The 11922-nt window shown below is 40.8% G+C and overlaps 1 protein-coding gene across 3 annotated transcripts; it reads right to left on the reverse strand.

The window, feature by feature from the left end:
* Nucleotides 1-1633: 1633 nt before the first annotated feature.
* On the reverse strand, nt 1634-9749 carry NEK2 (NIMA related kinase 2). Of its 3 annotated transcripts, XM_075445860.1 has the most exons (10): nt 9654-9749; nt 9236-9453; nt 7868-8105; nt 7104-7186; nt 6733-6859; nt 5710-5929; nt 4657-4711; nt 4504-4574; nt 3596-3643; nt 1634-2014 (listed from the first exon to the last, which is right to left on the reverse strand). In XM_075445860.1, exons 1-10 carry the CDS (start codon nt 9747-9749, stop codon nt 1788-1790), a joined length of 1383 nt encoding a protein of 460 aa, XP_075301975.1. In that variant the 3' UTR covers nt 1634-1787. The 3 variants fall into 3 exon arrangements, with proteins under 3 accessions (XP_075301975.1, XP_075301992.1, XP_075301982.1); XM_075445877.1 differs by lacking the exon at nt 3596-3643 and having other exon boundaries at nt 4510-4574; XM_075445867.1 differs by lacking the exon at nt 3596-3643.
* Nucleotides 9750-11922: the final 2173 nt, after the last annotated feature.

Genomic DNA, 11922 nt, shown 5'->3' on the forward strand with positions numbered 1-11922 from the left:
GCAACTATTTCACAATACACTCTTTCCTGAATCATGGATTACTAATTTATTTTCTTGGTTGCTTGGTTTCCTCCTTTCACTAATTGGCATCTGCATTTTGCAGATGACAAAGCATACAACAAAATTCTTGCATCCTATATACTTTTTCAGATTAGAGTAACACCACTGCATATTCTACCCTTTGATGTTTTATGGGCTATACAATAAAGATACCCATGAAGGCCAGCAAACTGCATTGCAGATTTTCTGGTTGAGGCACAGAACAGAAAAATCTGAATGTGCAGACATGGTGAGAAAGCAAGGATTCACCCTCCAAATACGTGTAAGAATCCTAAACAACGTGAAAGAATGCAGCAGGAAAGCTGCACTGATCTATACAGCACAGCTACTTTGGCTGCGCGTACCCGCCAGATATTTCCCACCACACTGAGTGCTCGGTGATGACCACCAGCTTAGCGGTAGTTTTAGACTAGCAAACCAAGTGGTCATATTCTAATTCTTTTCAGCAAAGGCTGTGGGGAAAACAGTAACCACTATGCAAGCAAATGCGATAAGCTCTGCTGGGTGGTTAAGAATCTGCTAGAGCACAACTATTGTTTGATGACACAAGTAGTTGTCTATCAGCAAATACACCAAATTAAACTGATGTTTCAAATAAGATTCTCTTCTTTTTGAGTAAAAACCATCTAGAATACCTCCTTAGATAACATTCATGGCCCAAAAAGAAACATATGTTTTGAAAATTAGCTGTTTTCTAAGAATGTATGTTTTATTGCATTTCAACCCAGAGATAGAAAATCTTTCTATAAAATCCTTATATAAAATGTCAGATACTACAGTTCCAAAGGATTTTCTAAAATTAACGTGTCTGACTTAGTTCATGAAACTTACACCACCTTAAGTGAGAAACCCCCTACTCTAGCAGAGAATTGTGAAGGGAAAGATGGAGATACCTCATCAGCTTCAAGAAAATAAGGATTTGCTATTCAAAGTACAGTTGCTTCTCCCCAAAACACAGGTGCCAGTACTGTGGATGGTGTCCGGTCCAGGACAGCAGTCTCAGGGGATCAGTTTATAACATAGTTTCAAACCAAAGAAGGTGTTATTTTGAGCGTTATGCCCTGAAGCAGGCCTGTAAAGAGCTGATGGACAAGCCATTCAGCTGCCCAGGCAGGAAGGACTATAAAATCATCAATTATGCTAAGCTGACCCATCCCACTTATTAGTCAGACATTAAACTAAAAGTAGCCTGCTTTGGTAGGTCACCTAGTTAGTAGGAAGAAACAGGATAAAATCTTTTTGCTCTTTTGATAGTTAAAAAATATTTACAAGCACAGACAAAAAAGCCACTGTTTCTCTATATATACAAAGTATCAATAATTCTTTTATCAAGTACTGTAGATTATATACAGCATCATTTTAACCTACAGATTGTGAATCTCTGTACATTTTTATCTGAAAAATTTTTCACATCAGTTTTAACAAAATCTGTTTTACAATATTCATTCTTTATATTTTCAGAAGAGTAATGTATGGTAAACAGAAGGAAGACCAAAATATTTTTTCTTTCATAATACAATTAATTTAGCATGTTTGAAACTGCATGTTTTCATAATACAATCTCTTATGCCCTTATCATGAACTACCTATCATAGACTAAAAATTTGTAAAACAAGTGGTAAAATATATTTTCAGTAGGTTCCAGCTTAAAAGCAGGAGGCACAAGTATCCTCCTATACATTTAATCAACTCTAAAAAGTTAAATGCTGTACATCTATGTTACAGATTCAGCGCATGCCCAAGATTTGTCTGCTCTTTAGTTGATAGCTTTCTTCCAGTTCAGACAGTGCTTGAGCCCGTAGATTTACAGCATATAGACGTTTTTTGAGATCAGAGCATTTCATGTTGGAAAGGGGACAGTTTTCCAAATTAGCAGGAGGCACAGCATTGTGTGCACTTCCATCAAAGTGTACTTTCTTCTTGGTTGTAGAAAAGGGGAGCAGGAGTGCGTTATCTTAAGAAATAAATAAAAGTACTGGATTAGCACATATTTCAGCATTTATCACTTAGCTTATGTCTTTTAACGCTGTTATGCATTTTACTAACTACCTATGGCTTTACATAATATAAGTGCATTTCAGTTCACAGCAATAATTCTTTTCCATTTTTGGAGGAAAAATTGAAAGCAGGCCTTTTAAATAATTACGGTAAAAGGACACAAGCCATTGTAGTTTCTAGGGCGCACCTCCCAGCAACTAAGGAAATATTAGTTGATATAAGGAGAAAAGAGATGGGAGTTTCTTCTGAAGGACAGGACAGTAACATAAACCAGTTCCAAAGGGAAATGGAGAATTAGGCTCTCAGCTACTAAAAAGCCTTGTCTTTCCTTCATAGGAGGGGCAGACCCAACCTGTCCAGTGGCCTTTCTACATTACCCACACTGTTCCAACTCTATTCCTGTATCAAGTTAATGGGGTACAAACTGTGCTCTGATGTGATGAATGAGTTTAGGTGCATTAACAGTTAGCAAGTTACTTTCAGCGCAGCCTCCAGGACAGGAATTTTTATAGTATAGCTATGCTTTAGCTGTATAGAACTGCCACAGTCAAAAGGCAGTTAGTTTGTTTTGGTTTTAATAACGTCGGGTATGAAAATTACCATCAAAAAGATATTAAAATAGCTGAATTGTCTCTCATAATAGCAAACTTCACAAGACTCAGATTGAAGAAAAAAAAAAATTAGTCCTTATGAAAAGTCTAACTGTCCTAATCATAACTCTGCTGAAGCCTTCATTGTTGATTCAGTAGGCTAGAGCAAGGATGCACTAAGCACCGAATAGTGAGAAGGACCAGACTGAAGGGGCTAATGTTTCAGCACTTTATAGTTTCATATCAGTAAGCTATATGTGTTTTAACATTAAAGCCTTCCCTTCGAATCAGAAAATCCCTGCAAAAGTAGGGTGGGGTCTAGGACACTGTCCTAGAAACCAGGACTTTTTGTATTCCATTTCACTGTGAAGTGAATCACACAACTGAGGAGAAATTAGGGATCTAAAAATGTGAGATGCAATCCAGTTGCAAAAAAGACAGTCATATTAGAGTAACTGAAAACAACAAAAGCAATCTTGATAACATATTGGAGAAACACTTAGTCCATTCATACCAGCACAGGGAGAATTTGAGAAACAGTATCACACGAGTACCATGGAATGAATTTGAAGAGTAGCAAACATTGTGAGAAACGTTTAATCGAGTGATCTACAGATATTGCAAGACTTGGTCACTCTAATAACTACATTCACTTTTCTGCATTGTCTATCTTGAGGTATTAACTACCCAAAGTGGTTTTGCCCATCTTCAAAAATTAATACCCTTGTTAAGATCATGTAAAGGGGTGGGAAATTGAGAAGAGAACAGAAACAAATGCTGAAGCTCATTTAGCTTCAGTCATCCAGTCCTAGAGGCAACACCAGAAAGCCCAAGGCAAGTTTATTCTTAATGATACATTAAAGAATATAAAAAAGTCAGACAAGATGTTGAAAGACAGGTGGAATTCTCAAAATTGACAGAAATGTTAGAAATAGCTGAAGTACCACTAACTTCTGGTGGCATTTTACTGGTGTTCTTTCCTGCTGTGATAGGGACTTGAAAAAATGCAACTTCAGCTTTATTTGTGTTAGAGGCAGTGACATGCTTATGTTGCTTTAGCTGAGCAAAACTAAAGGAAAAGATTGTTGCTGGATGTTAAAGGGTGTTCACATTTCTTTGTTCTCGAGTACTACTTAGGAGCCAGCCATTTAATATTCCACAAATATTTGAATAATTTTTACTGTTAAAGATGGGTGCAATGAACTGGCGATGATAGTGAGGAATAACAAACAAGACCCATGTGAGGGTCAAATACTTATGAGGTAATACCTACTGTAAACCAAACTGGACTACAATTAGTCAGGAAGCATTATAGCACATTTTGAAAGCCTTTTTTTTTTTCCTAGTGAGTTAAACTGGAGTATGATAGTAGCAGTTTGTAGTCTTCAGAGCTTATATGAGACACTAATTACAGCTGAGTCGCAACAAATATTATTTCCAAACTTGAAGTTTTTGAAGTTGAACTAAATCTGAAGTGATTAGACATGTGCAATTTTATTAAAATTAACTAAATCAAAGGTCTATAAAGAAGTATCCATAAGTAAAATAAGTACAGCTCTGAGAAAGTTTGGGTTACAAGTCAGCACTTATATTAGCTTACCACAAGAACCCAATTTTCAAAACAGCACAAGACTGCAGTGCTGACAGCAGTCACTCATACTCATGGCTGAGCATCAGTCATTAAGTCTTTTTGCAAAGTAGAAAAATCAGTAGTCTCTTCTCAACCATGCAGAGATAATTGGGGTTCGTATGGCTACAATGGGACTAGGTACAGCATGCTGAGCATCAGGGGCATTCTTCTAGTCATACCAGCCTATATTTATCACTGCACGTGGCTTCTTGCATATTTTCATACCTGGACCATCTGCACAAGCTAATGTCCTCTGTTGTTTGTAGCGATTGTAGTTCCTCATCATGTTTTCAGCTCTGTTTTGAAAAGATGAGTTTAAGCTTTTTGTTGTAAGATTGTAGAGTTTCTAATATAAGCAATTAGAGGTTAGTAAAATACCTAGCAAGTTTGTCCTCTGCCAGTCTCTCTCGAACACAGAGTTCCCGTTCTCTCTCTGGAAGTAGAAATATGGTCGTATGCAGTGTTAAAATGTAACTGTTAGAGTGATTGTGCATGACATTTTCTAGCAGATAAAGACAGCACTAATAGCCTGTCAGATGCAGCCATATTTCTGCTTCTATGGCTCTAAACAAAGCAAGGTAACTGCTGTGTAGATCCACCTGTATCTGATAAACACCTTTATCTGATATAAATCTGATACCAGATTTGCACTGAAAGCACTGGACAAGTACTCTGAAATGCCAGGCATGCTTCGTCTTCACCCCAAACTCTGCCATATCTACAATAAAACTATAGCAGCTTTCTATTTTGCACATCAGTTCATGGCATACATGACACCAGATCTAAATATTTAGATACCAGATACTACAACTCAGCTACGACTAAATACCCTGTTTACAGCAGCAGCCGCCGTTATTCAGGCTCAGAAAACACCACATAAGGTTAAAAATCTGTATTACAGAGCCTAATGCATATGCAAAGGGTATTTTATGTGGGCAGGAAATCCCCACACCTGAGGACCAGCCATCTATATGGTTTCACAGGCAAGCTACCTGTAGGGTACAGCTGCTATAAAAGCAGTTCTGTCTGCTCACGTATGCTTTGCTCCAACATCAGGCTCACCTTAGGTTACACATTAGTGTAGCCAATGTTTACTTTCACAGAGTGGGTGAAAACCAACCTACACTGCACAGTGCAGAAAAATATATTCAGACCCTATTTTTCCTGTATACTTTTCTAATTGCCAATCATGTTTAATAATCTTCCCAAACCAGATTTCTGTCTCCAAACTGCCAATTAGATCTTAGCAACTTGAAACAACTAGTATAGATGAGTAAGCCCAAGCCTTCTTGTTTTAGTCTTTAAACAGAATTTTAGTAGTGAATGCAGGAGTACGATACCCTCGTGCATTTTGAAAGCTTCCTTCCTCCGTACTTATTCTTTTGAATCAGAATCCCATTGCCACCCCCTTCCCAAAGTGGAATATCATACGCTCCAAGCGTTGCTCTCTCTCTTTAATGGCTTGTTCTCGCTCCTGTAATTGTTGCTCCTTCCGTTTCAGCTCATTCACTGCAGCATCTGAATTCTGCAGCCTTTCTGGCTCCCGTGATCTCTGGCCTCTTTTGTCAGAATTTTGTCTTTGTTCTTCTGTCACCAAGTCTGCTATCAAGGGGTGCTGCAGAATATCTTCAACAGAAGGTCGGCAATAATCCTAAAGGAAAGACATTACCAACAGGTTCCATCTGTAACCAAGAAACATTAAGACCAGGGATTCCCAAGCAAGACCCACCGCAGATAGAAACCAGCTGAGGTGCTATACAGTGAAGAAGTTAGAGAAAAATGGAGTTAGGAAGGGGCAGCGCAACCAGATGACAAAAGCTGAGGGAAGAGGCTGTTACCAGCCTTCAGCTCCAGAAGCCGCAAGCCTGGATCTCCTAGTCCAGGCACCCACTCCTTTCAGAGCCACAATGGGGTGGTGAGCCTACAGAGACAAATGTCAGTAGGTTCTGGAGCTGACACGCTGCATCTCTACCTGTCACTTGATTCCTGAAGGATCCACACCTGTTGGAGACTTGGCTTCTTTTTACAGCTTTGTTGTACCATGCAATACTCTTCTCAACACCCCCCTGCCAGCCATGGGGGGCAAACTATACATTAGTCACATAAAGCAAAAACCGAAACGAAGACAAAACAACCCCTTCCAACTTCCAAACACACCGGAACCATTTTAACCCTGAAGTTATAAGACCTTGTTAAGCACGCTGCCAGGAAATTTTGTATAAACCAATACTGAGACAGTCTTTTTGCATCCTGTGAACCTGGCATAACACTTGAGCCGCTGCCTTTGTTTAATGGACTCAAAGCACAATTCCTCCCCTCTTCCCCCACAAGTGATATTGCCAGAGATAAGGTGACAGAAACCACTACTTCCGATCAGTTTGTTTCACAATTGAGAAGGAAAACTAATATTTCAGTATTAGTTCAAATTATAGGTGGAAAAATTAGTAATTTTACCTTTACGTTCAGCATCTCTTTGAGAAGTTCATTCAACTGGTCTGAGTAACGATATGGTAGTCGTCTGAATTTCCCTTCCCTTATCTTTTCTGCCAACTCCTTTCGGTTGTAAGCCCTAAACGGAGGCCTGAAGAACAACACTTTTGTTGGATTCTTTCACCAGTTTTACAGGACTCATTTTCATAAAAAACACATCAGACTAAGTAAAAAAGCTACAATCAAATATTTGCTTTGACTACCTAATGTCAAGAGCAATACAGAAATATAAGTCTAGGACTAATCTCCAAAACATTTAATCTTTCATCTATAAAAAACTTAATCATAAATGCATTAACAGCTATGTTTCCCATTTATTACCACATTATACTTACGAGAGAGCACATAATTCGTACAGGAGACATCCTAGAGACCAGATGTCAGATTTTTCATTGTATGACATATGGTTCATTTGTTCCTAAATAAGGAGAACAACCTCAGGTTTATTAATGAAGACATTTTCTATTATTGCAGGATAACCAGTTGCTGTTCAAATCTAGGTTAAACCACTACTGGGGTTACTTTTAAGATTCCATCTTAATTAATCTCCACAGCTACTCTTACTAGCAGGATTTTTAAGAAGTTGTGGCAGTACTACACTGTAGAAGACTGAAGTGTTGCACCAGTCTTCAGTTGATACAACTCTATTTCAGTCAACATTAATCTTTCCCACACAAAATGCACGATATCAGGGAAACGACTCATTCTTGCTCATTTCCACTACAAATTAAAATCTTACCATCAAGAGTTAATTGAATAAGCTCTTTACCTAACAGTATGAAATATAAAAGTGCTCTAGCTTCCCTATTCCTTTTCAGGACAATATACTCCAACATATCTCTAGTATTCCAAGAACATATCAAAACTTATACAGCGAAGAGCAACTTTAATTAGAAGGCAGCGATGGTGTGGGGAAGAAAGGAGACGAAAATAACTGCAAAATAACCTTGTCTCCAAAACATATACATTTTATGAAAAAAGTCACCTGCCTTCAAGGCTAGTAACTCTTCCTTGAAACCTTGCACACATTCATGGACTCTGAAGAAAACAGATCTTGAAGGGACAAAAGGCAAGACAAGGCATAGAAGGGAGCTCTTACTGGAGACATATAATACGGAGTTCCAACAAACGTTTTGGCAAAGCTGGTGTCATGGTGCAGTATTCTAGCCAGTCCAAAATCCCCAAGTTTCACATTCTGCTTGCCGTCTAGAAAGACATTTGCTGGTTTAAGGTCACGATGCACAGTGACTCCACCATCACTCCGTCTGTGACATTCCTTCAAGGCCAATGTCAATTGAGTCAATACTCGGAGAACAAAGCTTTCTTCCAAGTGATGCCTGAAAGATGAACACATTGTTTAGCAAAGGTATTCTCTGAGCATACATCGGTTTAAGTAGTTGCTACCAGTCTTAGCTCTGTAACTTTTTGATTGCTACTGCTATAAAACACTACTGAATCAACCCCAGCACCTTTATGGAAAGCTAACAGCAACAGGCATCTATATACACCATTTTAAAAATGGAAGTTTAAAAAAAAAAATCACTCCAAATATGATAGAAGACATCTAGACTTTTGTTGCAGAATCCCCATAATATTCCCTTCCTCCCTCAAAGGGTCCAACAAGTATGTAGCATTTCCATTAGTTACAAAACAAACATCATGTTAATGCTTTTGTGACGAGATCTGCCCCTTTGATGACTTACAATAAAAGAATATTGTCAGCTGTTTCTAAATCTATTAGCAGCAACATACAACAATGGAGCTGAGACTGTGCCGATTTTTAATATAACCTGCCTGAAATGAAAATACTAGTATGCTTTGGGGCAGCTGCCATACCATTTTAGACTATTCTTACAAAGCAATGCATGTACTGTCATGTACTTACTTAAGAAAATGAAAAGAGATATTATACTTATGAAGTAGGCTGCTAAGTCTAAGATTAGACCAAGGTGAAGTCTTAATCAGCTTGGTGTCTCTGCAAGCTTTATATGCAGGCACATAAAATAGTTTTTAACATCTTGTTTAAAATCACTTTTCTCTTTCATGTATGTTTTGGTGTTCTAGCCAAAAATAGGATACAAGTGGTTTCACTGACAGCCAAGCCAGAGGAACCCGCCGATCAAGCTACCTACCTGCAAGAACTGTTTTGTGATTTCAACACCATGCATAGCCCTGCATCCAGAAACCCTTCAACAGCTTCTGCCTCAGAGAGCTCAGGTTTTTTTTTTACTATTTGGACATAAACGTCCAATCAGTCGGTGCATTCATTAGCACAATTCCCACCAGCGCTGTAATTTGGCACAACTTTTTCACATTTCAGAAAAGTTACTGGGTCAAAAGGACGAGACCCGATGAGGTTCAGAAGTTATTAAGAAGAGATACATTTCACTTGGGGCTTTTTCTTTTTAATGCCCAACACACTTTACGCTAGACACTCCAAAACGGCCACAAAGGGGATTTCACGTGCCTTTCTTTCGTGCACTCCGCAATTAAGCTAGCCAGGTCACCCCCGTCACAGTACTCCATCACGATGTACAAGGTCGTTCTGCTCCTGTCGATGATCCGATCGTAATACCGGACGATATTCGGATGCCTCAGCTCGCGAAGCAAATTCACCTCCGAGACGAGCATTTGCTTCTCCGCCTCCGTCATCGAGCCGTAGTCGAGCTCCTTCCACACCAAGATCTACGAGGGGAAAAAAATCCGAAGCAAACCCGCCTTATGGAGCGAGTTAGAGCCCTGCGGGGGGAGGGGAGCTTGCAAAGCCCCTCGCTTATCTCGGGGAGCCGCCAGTTCCCAGCCGAAGCTGACAGCGACGGCACGGGGGGAGGGGGGAGCGCGACTGAGGGAGCGGTGCCGCGGTGCCCCCACCGCCGCCGCCTCACCTTGCCGTCGGCCTTGCGGCGGACCTTGCGGCACTTGCCGTAGGAACCCGCGCCGATGGTGAGCAGCACCTCGTAGTCGTCGGGGCGGCCGGGCATGGCGACACCACCACTGCAGACACTTCCCCCCCACACACCTAGCAGGGCCGGTAACCGCCACTCGCGCTGTTTAAACGCACCGCCCCTCCCGCCCATTGGCCGGGCTGCGCACGCGCGCCGCCTTCCTATTGGCTACGCCGCCGTAAACGGCGACGGCCAGGTAACGGCTGTTACGAGCGTCAGGGAGCTCTCGCGAGAGGCGGGCTTCTCTCCCTTCGGCTTTGCCCTCAGGCCTCATCGCTATCCGCTCGTCGTCTGGGCGGCCGAGGGGGGCTGGCGCAGGGCTGCCCACCCGGCACGGCACGGCACGGCACGGTGTGGGGGTCACCCTGGGGGTGGGCAGCCCCCTTCCCGGGGAGGCGCTTTCCTAGGGCGTGGCGGGCAGCGTGCGTCCGTCCTTCCTCGCAGGCCGGGTGAGGCCCCAGGCGGCCTCTCGGGGTTCCGCCAGCTCGACGGCGTTCGGTTTGCTTTCGCTCAGGTATCCTGAGGAGAACGACCTCTGAAGTTACCAGCGAACGAGCCCTTCGGGTCCCCACCTTCACTGCAGCGGGGGTGGTCGCCGCCCCGAGCCGCCGGCAGCAAGGCCTGGGCCTGCCTTTGCTAGCGCCGCTCGAGAAGGGGCTGGGGGGTAGCTGGGGAGGCTGGGGGAGCCGCCATGACTGCGGGCGTGAGCGAGGGGCACGCTCCCAGCTCCTCGGGAAGGGACGGTTTTCGCCGGTAAAAAGAACAATAAATTACCCCCTTCCCTGAAGTGCTTATGTCTAGTGAACAGGTACCGATAGAAAATTGCAAAATTTTAACCTCTGAATTCTTTAATACTGAGGAGTGTGTAAAAAAAACCTCAGGCTATTTAAAGTTATAAAGATTCGTTGTGGAAAATTGTCCTTTAAGCCCAGTGAGGAAGATGCCTTGTGATTCTTCAAGGAATTATTCATTAAAAACTCCAGCAGCTATGGCAACTTTACTGTTACACCATATATGAACACCTGTGTTTACACAAACACCATCTGGAAATCAACCAAATAATATAATGGCTTAAAATTTGAAAACATAGGTCTATATCCAAAAGTCGAATCAGTAATTATTATGGTTACATTAAATGACACTAAAAAACACCACAATAAAACAACATTACAGAGATTTTAAGAAGCATGTAGTGTATCTAGCATCCTTTAGGGTAATTCTGGAGTGATACCAGAGTGCAGTTCTGGATTCAGTTTAATCCGTCTCCATGTGGAAATGGCTATGACTGGATCAAGAACTCCTAGTTCTCCAGCAAAGAATTGTAACACGCTTGTATAATACCTGAATCAGTTGCAAAAGGGAACAGCTGTATTAGTTGTCCGAGAAAATCAGCAGTAGGACAGAGTAGTTTCTCATATTGCATCTCCACATGGTCTCACTAATCATTTCCCCATTTTGTTTCAGGCTTTGAGAAAGGTTTGAGGGGGAGAGGTGTCATGCGTTACTGAATATTTTTGAAATATTCTTGTATTAGTCTTTAGAAAAATCTAAGCCTTTATTTTCATCACCAGGAGGCACAATAGCTACTGTTATCCATTGTTAAAATCCTATAGCTTTCTATCTGTAGATAATGTCTATTTATTATGGGGAAAAATGAGCAAACAAATTATATAGTGTAAAGACATTTTAGTTTTGTTGTTAATGAATGACAGGGTGTTCTAAATGGTATATTTTTTATCACTGATTTTAATTACCTTAAAAGAAAATCCTCACATATACCATTAGCATAGTAAATAGATTATGGCATTATGCAATAAAAATGACAAAAAAGTACAGTAAAAGTAAAAATTCAGGCTGTAAGCTTCATTTCTGGTTTCAGATATCTCTGTTTCAAGCTTCTGTACTTTCAAATTAGCAAAAGGTCATCATGTATTCCCACTGTTATCAATGGGAGCGTTTCTATTTATATTTCAAAAGAAATACAGTAGGTATTCAATACTGTATTTTGTCTAGGAACTATCTTTAAATTTTCTGTAGAAATGTTGGTTTGAATGAGAGAAATGTCAAAATGTCATGCTCCAAAAACCAGCAGCGCAGTCGTTTTACTTCTGATTATAGTATTTTTTAAGAGCTGGGTAATTTCGAGAAAAATGCGTTTCTAAAAGTGGTCATTAAAATTTTCATTAGGCACTCAATTTTCTTTCTTTCT

Source organism: Opisthocomus hoazin, chromosome 2 (genome assembly GCF_030867145.1).
Source record: "Opisthocomus hoazin isolate bOpiHoa1 chromosome 2, bOpiHoa1.hap1, whole genome shotgun sequence".
Lineage (NCBI taxonomy): Eukaryota > Metazoa > Chordata > Aves > Opisthocomiformes > Opisthocomidae > Opisthocomus > Opisthocomus hoazin.